The sequence below is a fragment of the Borostomias antarcticus genome (assembly GCF_949987555.1).
Source record: "Borostomias antarcticus genome assembly, chromosome: 22".
Taxonomy (NCBI): Eukaryota; Metazoa; Chordata; class Actinopteri; order Stomiiformes; family Stomiidae; genus Borostomias; species Borostomias antarcticus.
In genome coordinates, this window is record NC_140255.1 from 19,392,818 (window position 1) to 19,412,562 (window position 19,745).

General features: G+C 46.2%; 2 protein-coding genes across 2 annotated transcripts in view; one reads left to right on the plus strand and one right to left on the minus strand.

Annotated features, from left to right (window-relative positions):
• Positions 1–5,707, plus strand: part of srcin1b (SRC kinase signaling inhibitor 1b) — a gene marked incomplete at its 3' end in the record, with an annotated part of 38,956 nt that extends 33,249 nt beyond the window's left edge. Inside the window, exons 13-17 of the mRNA XM_084456222.1 lie at positions 882–1,206; positions 1,820–2,156; positions 2,534–2,676; positions 2,970–3,125; positions 5,549–5,707. Of these exons, the coding sequence (XP_084312348.1) occupies positions 882–1,206; positions 1,820–2,156; positions 2,534–2,676; positions 2,970–3,125; positions 5,549–5,707 (1,120 nt within the window). The remainder of the gene's footprint in view (positions 1–881; positions 1,207–1,819; positions 2,157–2,533; positions 2,677–2,969; positions 3,126–5,548) is intronic.
• The window catches only part of LOC311323906 (uncharacterized protein), a 571,429-nt gene that overhangs the window by 316,759 nt on the left and 234,925 nt on the right, over positions 1–19,745 (minus strand). The gene's annotated exons all lie outside the window — the stretch shown is intronic.

Sequence of the window (19,745 nt, forward strand, 5' to 3'; positions counted from 1 at the left end):
CTGACCACACCCTGACCACACACTCACCACACACTCACCACACACTCACCACACACTGACCACACACTGACCACACTCTGACCACACACTGACCACACACTCACCACACACTGACCCATACTGACCCACACTCTGACCACACACTGACCACACCCTGACCACACACTGACCACACACTGACCACACACTCACCACACACTGACCACACACTGACCACACACTGACCCACACACTGACCACACACTGACCACACACTGACCACACACTGACCACACACTGAACACACTCTAACCACACACTGAACACACTCTGACCACACACTGACCACACACTGACCACACACTGACCAGAGGACGTAGGTTCAGTTCAATCACTGACCACAGTGCTGATCACCTTAAGAGGTACAGTTGTATTGCTACGGTTTAAATATACAGTACATCAAATACACTGAGCACACGTCGACTGGAGGAGAAGAGGGCCAGTCTGACCATCTCACGCTGGGCCCATGCTGACCACACGATAGAATAGCTGCATTCTATTATATTTTCTCTACATAATTAACCTTTATTACAAAAGCTATTTATAATTATGAGTGCCATAGGTTTGTTGAGACTTAATGTTTTGGATTTATCGGGATACTGTATGGTCACCAGGCTTGACTGCCTAGAGCGCTAACACTACGATGTGTGTTGTTAGTGTGTATCCCTCCTGACACTACGATGTGTGTTGTTAGTGTGTATCCCTCCTGACACTACGGTGTGTGTTGTTAGTGTGTATCCCTCCTGACACTACGATGTGTGTTGTTAGTGTGTATCCCTCCTGACACTACGGTGTGTGTTGTTAGTGTGTATCCCTCCTGACACTACGATGTGTGTTGTTAGTGTATTATATCCCACCTGTATGTACAGACAAGTGACCGAGGGCATGTGGAAGGGCCAGGAAGACCTCACCAGCCAATCGGCCAAGCGCGCAGAGGACTTGGGGCGGGGCTTGGACCTGGACATCCTATCCAGCCCGCCTCTCAGCCTTAACGACCTGGGGGGCAGTGCCGGCCTCGCCAACTGGATGCCCGTGTCTGGCAGTGACCCGGACGCCTCGGCTCCCGAGCAGGACCCCCAGCCCGCGGTGGGCTACAGGAGCCGGGCGCTGGACGAGCTGGCAGGCCGACGCGGAGCTGACAAGTCAGTGTCCGTGGAGGTCAGACTGGTAATGAGCAAGCTGTTCTGTGTATAGCGTGTAAATGTGTGTGTGCCTGTGCGTGTGTTTATGTGTGTGTACTGTATGCGTGTGTGTGTATGTGTGTGTGTGTGTGTGTGTGTGTGTAAGTGTGTGTGTGTGTGTGTGTGTGCGTGTGTGTGTGTGCGTGTGTGTGTGTGTGTGTGTGTTTGAGTACACATACGCGGCATTTTCATTTTCCATATGGGTGGTTCATGTTTACTTAAGACACATTTCAGACATCGAATCAAAGAGCGTGAGTCAATTTCATACACATTCACCCATAGGAAAGCACCTTTGTGCATAGTTTCACATTTTAAATCACCTTAGTCAGCAGAAAGTAGATGCAACCGTATGTTTTATGAGAACCAATCAATGTGTGTGTGTGTGTGTGTATGTGTGTGTGCGCGCATTCTTGCATGTGTTTGTGTGTATGCATGTGCATGTGTGCATGTGCGTGTGCATGTGTGTGTGTGTGTGTGTGTGTGTGCATGTGTGTGTGTGTGCGTGTGCATGTATGTGTCTGTGTGTGTGTGTGTGTGTGCGTGTGTGTGTGTGTGTGTGTGTGTGTGTGTGTGTGTGTGTGTGTGCGCGTGCACCACAGGCTGCCGAGCGCGACTGGGAGGAGAAGAGGGCCAGTCTGACCCAGTTCAGCGCCCAGGACATCAACCGTCTCCTGGAGGAGACCCAGGCCGAGCTCATGAAGGCTATCCCAGACCTGGACTTCGCCGCCAGGCAGATCAACAAGCCCGCGGTGCCCCCCAAGCCCCAGATCACCACCCCCATCGCCGCCTCCGCCACAACGACCGCCGCCGCCACTACTGCCGCCAGCAGCACCGTCTCGTCGTCCTCCCCCTCTGGCGTGGATCAGCAGCCTAGCAAGGTCCAGATCACCACCCAGAAGCTCAGCGGCATGGAGGGCGGCTCACGCCGTGGATCAGGTGAGAGGAACCGCACCGCTTTGTCCTGTTCAATTGCCATGTCATGATTGGGTTGCGTTGTGTGAGATTGCTAGGTTGCGATTGGGTTGCGTTGTGTGAGATTGCTAGGTCGCGATTGGGTTACGTTGTGTGAGATTGTTATGTCGCGATTTGGTTGCGTTGTGTGAGATTGCTAGGTTGCGATTGGGTTGCGTTGTGTGGCCTAGATGGCATACGGACTTAAGAATAATCCAGACTCAGAGGTTCTGTATGATTTCAAATAATCAACGGATGACTCCAAACAGTCAAACAGATTGAGCCGAGTTTTGTTGTTGTAATGGAGCGATTGTTGTTAATCACGTCAAGACCGTGTTGTTGTTGGCTTGTTTGTTGTATAGCAGAGCTGACTGTGGCGAGGTATCGTACAGAGAAGACCTCGAAGTCTCCGCCTCCCCCGCCACCTCGCCGTAGTTTCCCATCAGCCCATGGGCTGACCACCAACCGCACCGGGGAGGTCATCGTCACCACCAAGAGTTTAACGGTAAGAGAGATCAGAGAGTCATTCGCCTACTCATCCACGTATGAGGAATGCTCTCGCGTCTTCGTTGTTATACTCCTTGTACAATGATACCGGGATTTTTTAAGGTTCTGTTTTTTCTCGTATAAGGAAGATATTTTAGATGTGGCGTAGTTCAGACAATTCAGACATTTGTACAGACCACTCCTGAGTGTCGTGACAGAACCAAAGCCCGCTCTAGCCGCCAAAGTGTGCCCTAAGTGTGTGAAATTCCACGCGGGGAACGGCAGTGAACGACAGTTACCTCTGCTTCCCAGAAGCCAGAGCCCGAGGACGGAGAAACCTCAAAGACGCTGGTGAAGCTGAGACGGACGCCGTCCGACACCCCCCGGCCTGCCTCCACCCCCCCGGTCATCGCCGCCTCGGCCGTCAAAGACGAAGATGACGAGGAGAGGATCATCGCTGAACTGGAGGTAGGAGCTGGCTGGCATTCTTCTTTCTGTTGTATATCGTGTTACCTGTTTAGCGGATGCTCCATGGGCGCCCACCCAGTCACAGTTAAGAGCTGAGAGAGTGAAAAAGAACTACAAGTTCCAGGTGCAGAATTACAACCTTTGGAAGGGTCCCCAAAATTGTTCAGAAACAGCTAAAAAGTATCGGAAAGACACAATCACACAGTACCTTTTCTTTGAGTAGATCCATAGGTACGTATGTACTCATTTGGATTCAAGGATTCATGGATCTTTATATGTCATATGTACAAGACACGGTCACCATGTACAACGACATGCTGAATGCTTATGTGTTTCAGTGCTGCAGTCAGTAGCACAGTATGTGCCATGTGATCATTGTTTTTACAACACTCTCCCACACGATGGCAACCACCCACCAGGTATTTCAGAGAACCCCCGTCAAAGTATCCCCTTCCCACCCCCTGACCGGCTCACTACAGAGGCCCGTCTACATCCCCTCGTCAGGGTCCCTGAGACGACAGGTAAATGCTGTAACAACCCCCCTCCAAACAAAAACCCTGGATGGTCCTCTTCACCTGTGGACTTATTCCTCTCTAGATCTTCTTCTTTTCTCTTCCTTCACTCACTACTGCAGCACTTAGAAATCTGCTATCTAAAAAACAACTAACATGCCTGTGAGTGTCAAGTAAACTCCACCCGGGGGGACTCGCTGCCGTGCAAGATCAAACGCACCGAAGAAAAGCAAATCAAACGCACCAGAAAGTTCTGAACCTGGCCTGCAGCCCGGGAACCCCATCGCCCGTATGGCGCCCGTCCAAAACCTGCTGTAGACACTCAAGAAAACCAGTGTCATTGCATTGAGTCTAAAGAAAAAGAAAGCGCTAATGAATGAATGGTTGCCAGTTCTTCTTGGTGCAACACTAGTCCGGGCTGAGATGAATGTACTACATGTCAGAACATGACAGAACAGAACGCCTGTCCTGTTCGAATCAAGGAAAACATACCTGATTCCATTTAGTCTAACTGTGCTAATGACTCTATTTTCCTCTCTAAGTCTGAGGAAGGTGGTGATTTCCCCACAGAACTGTAGCAATACGATGATTTAAGGTCTGATGTGGACAAATGGACTCAGCATCATCTTATTATTACTACGAAATCTGAGGAGAGATCACACCTCGTCTGCATTCAATCTTACTAAACTGAGCACTTGCTCTCTAATTAACCCATTCACATGTGTGATATTCTGTGAACCAAACACTGAATAAATGCGTCCTTCCTTCTTCCGCTCCTTGAGCTCGCCTGATCTCTGACCTAACACGATGAGAGTAGGGTACACAGCTGTTACCAAACCGACCAATCCACCTGTGTTTTATCAGAGAAAGGAAGAATGGAAGGTTGTATTTTACTGAAACTCCTCCTCGAGACATAAAGTATGAGGTACAGTATGTGGTGTGTTGCTACAGACTTGGTGATACTCCCAAATGGACACGTCACAGACACCGTGGACGCGTTCTGTTTATGCCACTTCTGTAGTCCGTTTGGAGGACTTGTCTGTTGGTGCTCTCATAGCGTGGAGGGAGCGCAGACATGTAAGCGCAGTCGCAAAAAAATGGAGGCACGCGGACGTCTGTGCAGAGCCAACGCACACACCCCCTGATGACCAGATTTACGTCACGCGGACCCTCGCGGACGCGGAGAGGACAGTATAAGCAGGGCCTCAACGAATAAACTGCATTCAGGTTAGACTGAGAGAGATCACTAGACCTTCTGACAGTTGGGACACATTCAGCTCAGTAAAAGGTTTTTGTTTTATACAAACAATCAAAATGAAATTGCTTTACCGTGGAAACTGTGAGAACGCGGGGCAGTTTCGGGGTCGCAGGTACAGATTGGGACGGATTCGAGCTCCCTGACGATCCCTAAAACCAATCTACCACTAAAGATAGCCTTTGCAACGTGACATTGTCACTCACAACAGGGCAACCTTTTGCTTACAAACCTCAACAACAGCAGAATGTGCCAAAAAGCCTTCCAGTAACGAGTCGCCCAGAGGCGAGCGTTGCCAGAGTGGCCACTCTAAGCGAGGTGAATGACGAGCCATCAGCAGCAGTCAGGGCGGTCTTCACCCTTAATTAACAAGACAAGTTGACAGAGAACGTATTTCTCTTTCGCGGCAACGGCCTTGAGGTGGGGGAGCACATATACCGTACACACGGGGAGAAACGTTATAGTTACACACACAAGTTACACACACACGCACAGCAGGGCACAGCGCAACACTACTGGAGTACAGCTCATATTTGATGTCTGGAAACAAACAAAATTCTGATGATTGTCACATTGTGGAGTCAGCCTTTAACCCAAGCACCTAACTGTCTCAAGATTGAACCGGCCCTTTCTGTGATCCTCTATCCCCTGTCTAGACTGCCAGCAACTCCCCAGGCCCAGCCAAGGGCCCCCAGCCCACCGTAGCAGCCCGACTCAAGCACCTCCAACAGGGCAGTCTGGAGAGGCCCAAGACCAGGAAGCAGAAAGAGGACTTCCCCAAGATCCAGGGACAGCAGCAGGTATTCCACTTCTGAGGAACAGGCCTCCTTAGAGAAACAGACCTCCATTTTGTCCTACCTGTGACTGTTTGAGCTCAGGGGAAACTTACCGGGCTCATTCAAGACCGCTTGGAGGGAAGACTCTGTCAGCGGACAGCATGGGCGTTTGGACAGGGATGGGATAGATGGTTTTAGTGAATGATTTGACAAAAGTTGTGCCAAAAGATTGTGGAGGGTGAAGTAGGCCTAGCAGTTACACTGGAGGAAGCCTTACAGAGGCCAGTACCGTTACGGCTTCTCACCCAAGCTGTATTCATCGATAAGACTTCAGAACAACTTCTACACCTCCATGTCAAACGCTTACTTACCACCAATCAGATCCTGTCTCTGTGGTCCACTGTTGTTCAGTCCGTCAGGACTAACTGTACCAATCCAACACACTCAGTAAGACTTTGGCCTTTGGCAAGGTTGTTTGGTTCGGTAGCATAGATGTACAGCATACTACATAGACAATATATTCTGTAACATGATGTTAGAGTGAAACACTACTTAAGTGTCCACTTGAAATGTTGGTGTTTTTACAGTCCTATATTCTCAGCTCTGAAAATGAAAGAAAATAAGAAATGAGAGGGAGGGGAAAAAAGAGGCACGAAGATTTTTTTTTTAATGAATAAAGGAAAATATGAACAACTGACAATATGAAAAGATCAAAGACAGAGTAAAGGGATGGAAAGTATATCAAAGTGCAGTACACCTCCAGTGTTTCTAGGAAGATAATACCGTAGCCTAGAGAGCCAGGCTGGCCTCATTGAAGATGAAACCCTAGCCGTGGTCTTATCTAGCCCTCCAGGCTCTCCAACTTAGAGGTGCACTTGACTCATCCTGGCCCCACGCTTCCAACATCTGGAACACAGCGTCTGAAAGCAGGCTCACGATAAGACAGCTAGCCACTAGGTCCTTCCGGGCTGGCGCCTGATCCAGCCAGCCACGATCCTGGCGTAACACCAGTCATGGTAATCTACACCCCAATTATTAACTTAAGAAAAAAGGCACCTTGTTTGGGGGTTTCTTTCTCTGTGGAGTTAGGTTTTTTTTTAGGGGTATTGATGACATTCTAAATGATCTTTAGTCCGATCTAAAAGATTCACCTTACACAGCCCCCATTTTTTCCGTTAACCACCTCCATGACATCCACAAGATTTTTTTCCAAAACATCATCTCTCTCTTTCATTCCTCTGGATCAAAGTAGAGCACATTCTTGTCTAGGGTGTGTAAAAAAGGCACATGTACCGTGTAAAATAGAAATGTCAGAGCAGATGGCCGTAGAGCAGTAGAGTAAGCCTAGCAGGGCGCTCATCCAGCCGGTTGTTAATCCAGGTTCAGGGTCCTACAGGTAAGTCTTGAGTAAAGGAGAGAAGATCTGAACACTGGAATAATGCTTCCCAAACTTTACTGACTAAAAATGCAATGTTTCGACCTACTGGTTTGGACTAAAAACATAGGCCTCAATCAATGTCCCCCAATGGATTAAATGAGGAGTTTGATATTAAACCCTATTTGTAGCCCAATTATGTCGTTTTTATATCCTGCCATTGATGTGATGTAGCCTACAGTAGGCCTATGTTTTAGTTGAACTCATATTATAGCCCATTGATTTGCCCTAGATTGAGCCTAAAGATACTGTCTGTGATTGATTCGTTGTCTATTGTTTTTAATTATTTGAACTATTGTTACTCATTATGATGTATTAAAGTAGATGATTATGTATTGTATATTTCAAGGTGTTATAGGCTAGCCTATTTGTCATGGAAATGGTAACCTATTTGACGAACTATGTGCTGCAACTTAATGGTTGAGTCAGATTAAATATGTTGTACGTCAGCGGCCCACTGCCTATATATACCTTGCTTGTCTGTCAAAATGGTGATTTGCCTGAGGAAGACCAGTAGGTCAAAACGTTGCATTTTTAGTCAATACAGTTTAGGGAACATTATTCCAGTGTCTTCTCCCCTTTTCTCAAGAGCAGACGACCTCCCAGAAACTAGACAACTACAACAGTTAGCACGTTGCTAACATGCTGACCTCCTTGTGACACAGCAGTGCCATCTGGGTAGTGTACTGTTGTATTTAGTAGGCTATTCATGACTATTTGTGGAAACAACTAGTAGCAGTTGTTATATATACAGCAGTACACTGGTCAGATGGCACTGCTGTGTCACAAGGAGGTCAGCATGTTAGCAACGTGCTAACTGTTGTAGTTGTCTAGTGCAATTATGTACGGCCTCTATAGTGCTGTGCCTTTTTCCAACACGTTGTTATGTTGGCTATAGCCTACAGCAGCCTACCCCTGGAACTGAACCAGGCATCTTATTGGGGGCTACAGTATGAACAGAAATTGTTTTTGTGCAAATTACATCGCAAAGAGTATCATTGCGTTGCTTCAGATGTCTATTATCAAATGCCACTTGAACTATTACGAACAATATACAGCATACAGAAGTATATATCTATGCGTACGTGCTCTGTACAATTGTGTAGTCTGTGACCAAATCAAATATATTTGACTCAAGTCAGCCTTGAACTAATGACAGCCTTGAACGTTCGTCTCTCCACTAATCCATTTTCTGTGAATACAAATGTCATTAAGATCTAAATCCCTCCCTGGATCCAAATGGCAGAACCCTGTGTGCTCGCACTGCGCACACTCATTCCTTCCAAAGTCTATTTTCACCTCCATAGTATCTCCTAGTTATGTTCATGCCCCTTAGCATCCAAAGCCTGTGCAATCCTCCGCTGGGTCTCCATAGCGGTCTGTCTCCCTCTGAGCGAGCCGCCTTCTGAAGGACACTCCCCAGCCCCATCCGTCATGAAGAGAACACAGCCTGCCAGGCCCACATTGATCTAAAGCTACATTAGTGCACCAGCTCACTTGGCCCTCTTAAAGGTGTGGTATCTCTCCCCCACACCCCTTTGTCTGTCCTCACAGCTCAATAGGAGGTCTGCATCGTTAATCTTACAGGATCTTCACTTGTTTTGCCTCGTTGAGCTGTTGTACATGCGGGCCTCCATGGCTCCGGTGTATGTGTTGGGCCCATAGACATCTAATCGGAGGCGAGATCTCTTGTTCACTCACTAAAGGGCAAGCTGTTCACTAGCATTGGCGCCGAGTCCAGCTCAAAGAATGTCCGCATGAGTTAGAGAGACAGGCTGAGTATCAGCTTCTACCCTTTTCTTTTCGCTCATTTGCTTGTTAGGTTGTGTACTTCTCCAAGGCTTCATTCGGGGGCCTGTGAGTGCGAGGTTAAGGCAGAATCATTCAAATAAGTAGCCTCCATTTACTCTTGGAAGTATCTGTTTTGGCTAACAAGAAGTGTTAACAAGGATGCTCAATTCAAAATGAAAGTCAGCAGTGTTAGCTTGATCGTAAGAGTGAATCACAGTTTTGAATTTTCCTGCAACCCTACATGAGACAGTTTAGGGGGGCGGGGTCTATTGGGTTTTAAAAAAGGTAGCTAACTGAATAATACAAGCTTTAAATCTGAGAGGTCCCCCCCTCCGCAAGCTGGTCTGCGATGAAAAGATCCTCTCATCCAGCTTAGCTCACCACCCATACCTCCTCCTTCTTCTCCTCCTACCTTCTCTCAGCCAGAGAGAGAGAGAGAGAGAGAGAGAGGGAGAGAGAGGGAGAGAGAAAGAGAGGGAGGGAGACAGAGAAAGAAAGAAGGGGAGAGAGAGACAGAGAGGGAGAGACAGAAAGAGAGAAGGGGAGAGAGAGACAGAGAGGGAGAGACAGAGAGAGAGACAGACAGAGAGGGGGAGAAAGAGAGGGAGATAGAGAGACAATGAGAGAGAGGGAGAGAGAGGAGTGCAAGTGACAGACAGACAGAGAGAGGGAGACAGGGAGAGAGGGAGAGAGAGAAAGAGATACAGAGAGAGCGAGTGTGGGGGGGCTGCGAGCGAGAGGCAGAGAGAGGGAGACAGGGAGAGAGGGAGAGAGAGAAAGAGATACAGAGAGAGCGAGGGGGGGGGGGGGGGGGTGCGAGCGAGAGGCAGAGAGAGGGAGGAGTGCGAGACAGGATATGAGTCAGGACAGACTGCCTGTTCCGAGGCCGTGACAGCGGTGGGCTGGTGATCACAGCCTCGTCCCCCCAGCTCTGCCTCAGCTCTGCTCAGCGACAGACACGCACACGCCTACCCCTGTTCTCCCAACGAGCCTGACGACTGACACGCCGATGCACCAAAAACACCACCCCCGGTGGCCAAGCTGGGTAACTGCAGAGGCAGTGACTCACCGAACACAGTGCCCCCCTGTGGGTAGGTACCCATATCCCCTTTAAAGAAATGTCAACGGCATTCTGTTTTCAGGGTCGATTAGATGATAAGAACGGGTTAGTATGTTTGATGATTCACAGCAGGGCCGGCATTTCCTACACGCAGAAAATAAATATTTTTCGAGCCATTAGTAACACTGTTAGTTATCAGTAAGAAACAACCAGAAATCTCATATCACCTTCTTCAGCTTTCTGTTCTATGTGAGCTTTACATCATACTGTACACATCCCTTCCAGTGCAATTAACCTCACTTGTCATCACACTTTACACACACATTTCTTAACAGCCTCAAAATTAATTGTATAGAGAAAGAGCCGATGGCCTCAAACTTAAAATTAACCTAAATTTAGCAGTAGAAAAAGGGCTCTTCACAAGTATTTGGTCCGTGCTTTTGTTTTCACCTACAGTACCTTGCCCTCTTCTCCTGCTGTCTCAAAGCATCCTCAGATAAACACACAGAAAAGCATCCTCAGATAAACACACAGAAAAGCATCCTCAGATAAACACACAGAAAAGCATCCTCACATAAACACACAGAAAAGCATCATCAGATACTTACAATCCATGCATGGAGAACATGAAGACTTTACAGTATAATCAAGTCAAGTCAAGTTGATTGGTCACATCATTACAAGTGATGGAACTGAGACCAGGTCGATTGTCCGGGTTTGGTGGCTGCTGAGGGTCTGAAGGATGACCTACCGTACGGGGACAGCGGGTCTGAAGGATGACCTACCGTACGGGGACAGCGGGTCTGAAGGATGACCTACCGTACGGGGACAGCCTGTTGAACTGGTCAGAAGATGCAGGCTGCATCCTTTCTCACATGAAGCGAGGAGGCGTGACAGGAATAGAGTTAGACTCACAAGTCAGTCTCTAAACGCTGCGTATAACTACACAACTACAGTACTTGCGGTGGCTTTTCAGGCTTAAGGGAACAGCGTTGTATGATATTTTTACGTATTGTAAACATGAACACTAGTTTGTAGTTGGTATGGGGGACAAGAATGAAACCACGGATAGTAAGATGACTTAGCAATGTAGCAAAGTCGTCCTAGAAACGAAACAGTAGACCCTGGAATCCCTCATTAAAACCGAGCACTTTACCTACAGTGAGTTATTCTGGACTAGTAGCACAATTAGCCAGCCATTGTTATTACAAAGAACCCAACACAATTGCCGTTGCCAAAGTAGGTGCACCATAGCAATATGGTCCTTTAGATTAGGGAAAAAAAGATTTTCTATGTGGTTAAAATAAAAACAAGTGTACTACAAAACTTCAGAATAGAAGACATGTTGGGGGTTAGAGTCAATATATTATCATGTACACTGAGCATGAACTTACTGTATACAACTGACACAAGACGACAGTACATGTGTAACTTATACCACTGACACACGACAACACGCGTAACATGGGAAGATACAGTAGCCTATATCATAGTTCAATAATATGCATTATGGAATGTACTATGTTTTAATCTTGAAAATAGAAAGGAGAGCTAACAAAAAAGAGAACTATGACCCAATTAACAGTAATGTAGATATAATTTCAGAGATATATTGTTATTGTAAGGAATATTATAGCACAACCCTATAGTTATTGTTTGCAGAGATAACTATTATATCATGTAAAAAGGAAATCGTCATCTATGTTTTATATAATCAAGCTTTTTTGTATTTTTATACTTGGAAAAGAGGATTCACTTTCACATATCATACATTATTCAAATGAAACTCTTTTTATTTTTTATTAATGAGTGCGTTATTTATTTCCTTTCCTATCCTTTTAAACCATTGAACAAATCATATAAATTGTTTCCACAGAAGATAATATTTAATGGAATCAGAACACGATGCTGAGAAACGTAGCTCTGGAAGCAGGGGGCCTTCTGATGGTCAAAGTCTTAAGAGCTACTGACAGTAGCATCACCCTATTGATACAAAGCACAGACACCAGAAGGACAGAGACTCAGAGCTCATATCCTCATTCCTCTTGACCAGTATGTACTCACTGATAAGACTAACCATACTGTAGCTGTCTTCCTCTATCGTAATCAAAAGTGCAACATGTAATATGTACAATATACAGTATACACTCACTTTAGTGGTTTCTTGATGAATGTGTGGTTGTTCAAAGTCGTCTGTGGATGTTCAAACTGATGTACATAGACTGAATAGACATTATATAAATTGATTTTTATGTGAACTTATTTTCTTTTTTGAGAGAAAAATAATCCAAACAGCATGCACTTACTGTACACACCCAGAGTTTGCACGCTGGGTCTACGAGTCTCATTTTTTGTTAATAATTCTATGTACTTGTGAGTGTATTATAGATTAAACATTGTACAGGAAAATAGATTTTGTATCATGTGAAAAAGGGTCAGTCCAGGCCAGTTTTACTGTCACCTTCATGCAAAGAAAAATAAAGAATACTGAAACAAATGCAAAAGATATTTGTAAGATTTTAGAGGAACTAACGACTGTTTAAGTCTGAGAGTGATGCTTGCTGTGTGGAATACTATGTGTTGTTTGTGAATACTGAAGAGGACTGGTACTACAGTGTGAGTATACAGTACAAGTGTACTAGACCAACTAACAGTGCAAATGCAGGCAATCCTAAGTGCAGAAAGAACTGTCGCTGCTTTTTGTGAGAACACCGTGGTATTGAACATAACAAAGACCGCTGCTTTTGTACATTCCTGTTGTGTTTTTGTGAGAATAAAAGTGTCTTATAAAAGATAATATCTGATTCAATCAATTTCTGGAAATGGCAACTATCTTCTCTCAAAAGACTCAATTCAGTCGGCTACTGTGAATAATCTTGGGCCATTCAAATGACTTTATTATGTTATAGGGAGGACACAAACGTGAATGTCAATGCGTTAAGTACTGTAACTGAATGCTCACAGTGAGAATTCTCACAATAGCCTCACCCAAAGTAGGTTTCAAACATGGAAAATAAGGGAATAGGGACACTGCATGTTTATGGACACATTTCAATGGTTAAATGCCCTCAGTTGAGTGGATGGATGTATCAAGCACTGAAAATGTTTAGATATCCAGTTTCATTCAGAGACAAGTTGACCAGAGACATGACTGCAGGCTTGTGGACAAGTCTCTGAAGGTCAGTCAACATAGTTCAAACCAGTCCCATAGAGAGCTCTATACCATACCATCCAGATAGTAAGCAATCTCACTGTTTACTGAACACTGCCACACAGTGGCCGTTTATACAGTAGCTAAACAAGAAACCCACCAGGCTATTAAGCACAATTCAGCAGGGGCGGGAGCAGGGGCAGGGGCAGGGGTAGGGGCAGGGGCAGGGGCAGGAGCAGGGGCAGGGGCAGGGGCAGGAGCAGGGGCAGGGGCGGGAGCAGGGGCAGGGGTAGGGGCAGGGGCGGGAGCAGGAGCAGGGGTAGGGGCAGGGGCAGGGGTAGGGGCAGGGGCAGGGGCAGGGGTAGGGGCAGGGGCAGGGGCAGGGGCAGGGGCAGGAGCAGGGGCAGGGGCAGGGGCAGGAGCAGGGGCAGGGGCGGGAGCAGGGGCAGGGGTAGGGGCAGGGGCGGGAGCAGGGGCAGGGGCAGGGGCAGGGGTAGGGGCAGGGGCAGGGGTAGGGGCAGGGGCAGGGGTAGGGGCAGGGGTAGGGGCAGGGGCAGGGGCGGGAGCAGGGGCAGGGGCAGGGGAAGGGGTAGGGGCAGGGGCAGGAGCAGGGGCAGGAGCAGGAGCAGGGGCAGGGGTAGGGGCAGGGGTAGGGGCAGGGGCAGGGGCGGGAGCAGGGGCAGGGGCAGGGGTAGGGGCAGGGGCAGGGGCAGGGTCAGGAGCAGGGGCAGGGGCAGGAGCAGGGGTAGGGGCAGGAGTAAGAGCAGGGGCAGGGGCAGGGGCAGGGGCAGAGGCAGGGGCAGGAGCAGGGGCAGGGGCAGGAGCAGGAGCAGGGGTAGGGGCAGGAGTAAGAGCAGGGGCAGGGGCAGGGGCAGGGGCAGAGGCAGGGGCAGGAGCAGGGGCAGGGGCAGGAGCAGGAGCAGGGGCAGGGGCAGGGGCAGGGGCAGAGGCAGGGGCAGGAGCAGGGGCAGGGGCAGGAGCAGGAGCAGGGGTAGGGGTAGGGGTAGGGGCAGGGGCAGGGGTAGGAGCAGGGGCAGGGGCAGGAGCAGGGGCAGGGGCAGGGGCCAGCAGCGGGCTGTGTAGCTACATGGCAGACAGCACCACAGAGCAATGATAAAGCACAATGTTGCAGACTCACTATTCTTTTTAAGGGATGGACACCTGACAAATCACTTTAAAAGGTTGTTGTCAGCAAGAAATGATCATGAGCTTCTATCATCAGCAGGAAATGCAACTCAACAAGCTCACTGCTCCTCTCCCTTCCTCTGGCAATGTTATTGAGATAAGGTTCTCGGTTTTGTTGAGATAAAGTTCTTGCTAAAATAAGATCATGGGATAAAAAGCATGCATAAGACACTTGTGTACATATATGTGCAGAAGAACAAGAAACTTTTCATAGTTTTATATGAACTTATTTTTATTAGTGGGAACGCAGGCTTTTGTTCAGTGTACAGACCCACTGCTACTGTTGAACACATCTGAAGCAGCAAATTGTAGGAAAAAAGGATACGACCGATCTGTCCCTGTACTGCCTATAATCTGTAGAACCTTTATTTAGACAGGTACATCTCATTAAGTCTCATTCTCAAGAGAGACCTGGTCAGTCAGTGGCAATACAACATAAAGTTACAGACAGGAAATTAAATACAAAGATAAAAATAGGACACAAACATTAAAATGATACATACAAAATGTCTCAAGTAAACACAGATTATACTAAGAACAAGAGCGAGATCAAACCCCCACAAACACTCTCTCCAGATTCCCGAATAGCAGTTTAAACTCCCCTAGGGGTATCAAGCTGGACAGCTTCAGTTCCTGCTGTAGCGTGTTCCAGTTTGAGGAGGAGGCCTTTTTCAGTCCGGTCTGAGGGGATGGTGATGAAATCCTGGGAACGCAGCCTACGGCAGGCCTGTTTACCTGACATGTAAGTGGAGTGCATGGATAGTGATGACCAGTTAGTACAGAGTACAGTGATGTGAGGCATTTACTGCCGGTTATGAATCTCAGTGCTCCGCGATAGACAGCATCCAATTGATGTAGGGAGTGAGCAGAGTCATAAAACATCCCCATTCTGTCCAGGAGAGGCAAGAAAGGGGCAGCAACAAGCCGTTTCCTGGCATTAAAGTCAAAACTGGATTTGTTCCTAAAGAACAATCTCATACATAATAAAGAGTATCATTTAGAAATATAACAGGAAAGAAAAATATGCTCATAACGAGAATTATAACAAAATCAATGAGAGTGACACTTTCTCTTTGAAAGAGTCAGAGCAGTTGACTAAGATTTCTGTGTGACTTCCTGACTGAAAACTCACATGAAGCGGTTTCATAATCAGCAAAAATGATCATTTTCCATCACCAGTGACTAATAACATCATTACACATTTTACACCAACATATAAACGATAAAGACCCTGGATGACCACAATATATAAGATATGCTCATTGCTGACAGAGTTGGAAAACTGTTGTGCCTTCAACCATCCAGATACAGTATCTTTGAACAGAATGGCTTCACTCCTAAAGCTGAGCTTTTTACTGACTGCACTCACTCAAGACATCGACGCAGAAAAATAAAGCATTTCTGGTAAACTAGTAAAGTATCGTCGACAGAGTTTACACATTAACTTACGTTCTAATAATGCGTCCACAAGCGTGTGCTTGGTGTTCAGACCCACGGCTGAAGGAGACCTGCTGTTGTGGAACACATCTGACCCTTCACCCGCCACCTCCACTCTGCCTGGACACCTGGCCAACCGGATAAGTTTGGTAAACATCTCTGGATCCTTATATTTAGAAGTCAATGTTCTCACTCTGGAAGACTCAGGGCAAGACTCAAGAAAGTGTTACCCTGTATTGTGCAGGAAGGCTTTATTAAGGGTCGGAACTCCTCTGATAACATGAGAAGGCTTCTTAATATCATTAAGCTGTGCCAAGGCCGTAAAGACCCTGCCCTTGTGCTTTCCCTCAACGCCGAGAAGGCCTTTGACCAATCCAACAGCAGCAGTTCTCACCAATGGTCTGAGATCTAATAATTTCCCCCTTCACCGTGGCAATAGGCAGGGTGACCCTCTCAGTCCGCTGCTCTGCGATTTGGCCATTTATTTACAATCACTTACAATAAGCACTCTTGTGTATGTGTTGTTTGCAGTTTCACCCTGTTCCTTTCTATCATTAAACCTGTGAAGAGGATGACTCTTTCCAGAGTCTTGATGGAGGGAAGGTGTTTAGCTGATTGCCAAATTATATACTGTTTACCGAGGGCAGCACAGATAGTTCAAATGAGGTCAAGGTCAAATGGTAAAATTCCCCAAGGGGTTTTCTAGCTCACGTTAACTGCTTTCATAATCAGTGAAATCAGTGATCAAATAATCATAATTTTCCATCATCAGCAAAATAATTCAGCAACTCTCATTTGCCACCTTCCTTCTGCTGTTAGTGTTTAGAGATCATATCATTACTGCTTATTTTACGTCAGGATATGAAAGATAACTTACAGGACGACCACAAGCGTATAAAAGACGTTCATTGCTGACAGAGTTGGGCAACTGTCACGACCATCCAAAGATATCTTTGAACATCATGGCTTCACTCCTAAAACGGAGCTTTCTACTGGCTTTTCTCATGCAAGACATCTATGGAGGAAAAAAAGAAACACAGATGATGCAATTTAATTATTGGAGTTTTTTCATGAACATACCGGTATTTGATAATAGTGGGAACACAAGCGTGTGCTTGGTGTTCAGACCCACGGCTGAAGGAGACCTGCTGTTGTGGAACACATCTGACCCTTCACCCGCCACCTCCACTCTGCCTGGACACCTGGCCAACCGGATAAGTTTGGTAAACATCTCTGCATCCTTATATTTAGAAGTCAGTGGTCTCACTCAGGCAGACTCAGGGCCGTACAGGGTGGAATGCTGGGAAGGCAATGGTCTGACGCACCAGGAGAACATCTCTCTGATGGTCTGCTATTTAAGAGTTCATCGTATCGACCTCATTTCTGGCATGCAGACGGTAGAGCTGCCGTGTGACGTCTCTGAAGAAGCTGGCCACAACCTGACCGTTGACTGGTTGAGGTTCATGATCCTCCCTGTCGACCCCCCTCGCTGGGTGTGGAACAGAGTGTTTGAGGAGGACAGCGGATCCCTGAACCCCTCGATGGAAGACCTACAGGGCCGGGCACAGCTGATGGAGAATAGCTCCTCTCTCCGGATCTCCAACTTCACCTTGAGTGACAGCCTGTTCACCTGTGTGTCTCTGGAAGAGCGGCGATGTGGCCGTATCCTGGATCCTTACAAAGAGAAATGGCACCACCGCCCCGAGGGACAGACGGTTGTTCTGCCCTGTTTCACCGCCGACCCTACTGAGACACATTGGGTCACACCGCAGAAGGACGTCTACCCATCCCAGAGCCTGTCTGAGAGCTCCAGGGGCCCGGGCGAGCAAGGGGAGGACATGTACGTAGTGGACGGAAGAGAGAACAATAACTTTTCTCTGGTCATCCCATCACTGAGACTCAACCACTCAGGAGAGTATAAATGCCAACGTAAGTTATTCAGCCATTCAAATAATCTATTGGTCCATCCCGAGTCCACCCCCACCACTGTGTACTTCTCAAAGGGAGCAGAGGTCACTCTCAGCTGTGACCCAGGTCCAGTGGATCCAGGGGAAATTATGTGGTTCAGACACACGGCTAAATATGAAGATATACTGTTCCATACGGATCGGTTCAGTCTGGAGCATCCGGAAATTTTGTTTGAAAGAGTGAATTTATCTCTCGGTTCCACCTCTCTGACGTTGTCCAACCTTTCTGAGGAGGACAGTGGGGAGTACTGGTGTCTGAGGTACAGACGCGTCACAAATCTTTCTTACAGAGAGGGAAGAACTCAGTATGTGTGTGACTCAGGAGCCAAGACCATCTTAGTCCTTCAGGAGGAGGGTTCCGTGTTCCACGTTGTGCGGGATGCAGTGCTGAGTTGTGTTCTGCTGGGGACAGTCTGTGCTGTGGTCACTGTCATCCTGAAGACCAGGAGAAAAGACCAGGACTCACTCTAAACCCTCTGATAGGGAGAGGAGGGAGAGAGAGAGAAATAGTTCTCTTATTGCAGTATGATTATTAATATTAGTATAATTATTTACACTGTATTCACACTGTATGTATTATTACTGTTGTTTATTATTATAGGAGCAGTGGCCGTATTTGTGAACTGCAGAAGATCAACTGAGCTGTAACCTAATCTGAATATGCTCAGGAACCTTGTTTTTGTAAAAGCCAAATTAAGAGTTTTGGTACTCATTTTAATTTCCTGTCTTTTTGAGCTTTTAATGACTTCATATTTTGCTTTTTTGTTATTTTAAAAAAATATTATATTTGTAGTATAGTTTATAGTCTTGTTGTATTATTACATTTTACAGTTACTATGTTCCTAAATTGATGTTGATGGGATGGAGGTTGGAGCTGCAATTCAGGAATCCTAAATATCTCATCCTTATCAGTTCAGCATCTCCATGTTTTCCTTTAATAAATTATTACCACTGTATGAGTTTTATTTTCTCTTGATTATAAGAATTATATTCTGTTGATATTATCATTTACCACAATATTCATGTCTTCTCAATACATTATGTACAGTACAGTACAATCATGATTAAAACTGAGTATCCTACTCCATTACTCTTGTCTGGTCTACTTGTTCAACCCACACCTGGAAAATCACATCACATCTCCACCCTGTCACACATACATGTACTATACAGTACTATTATAACCTTGTAATGACAACAATTAAGGCAACAATGGTATAAAACTTTATTAGTTTAAACCCAAGTGAAACAGAGAAAGCTATTTATTCAGCTGGATATTAAAAATAATTTAAATATTATTACAAATCTAGTACTGCTGCCTCCACATGAGCAGACGGTGTTCTCTTAGGCTTGCTTGACATGACACTGTAAGAGAGATCTGTCAAATACATTGATCAGGTACTTGAGTACTGTACTTAGTATTTGATTATCCTCAGAGCTTGCATTCCTTAAACAGTTGCATCAGATTTATTGTACTGATTAAAGACAAGCACCCCAAGTATTTGACAGTATTTGCAAATTGTACTTGACAATGGTCTGATAGACAAACAGACAGACATATACTGTAGGGCAGTGTGCCTTTACACTTGACAGCATAGTCCCACTTTGACAGAACAACATTGTGGGCTTTATAGAGCCTTTATAACCTTAACGTATTAATGTTCACAAATGACATATGAGCCAAAACCAAGTTAACGATAGATCATTGATATTATCTTGTTTTATTTATAGAGAGCCAAAGGGGATGTGATACATAGTGTCACACAGAATGGTAAAGACCTGTTCTAGAACCCTTTTTGCAATATATTATTAATAAGCCTATTTACCATTAGTGAATGATCTATGCACGGGTTAAAGCAAGCATTCCCAAACTGTGAGGCGGGCCTCCCCTGGGCGGCCCCAAAGAAATTCGGGGGGAAAATAAATAAATAAAGGAAAAACATGTTTTTTATTGTTGAAATGTTTATGGTTTTTATGAATTAAACGTGATTTTAAAGGTCATAAGATCGAAATAAATAATGGGAGAGATGCGAAAACGTCATAACGTTAAC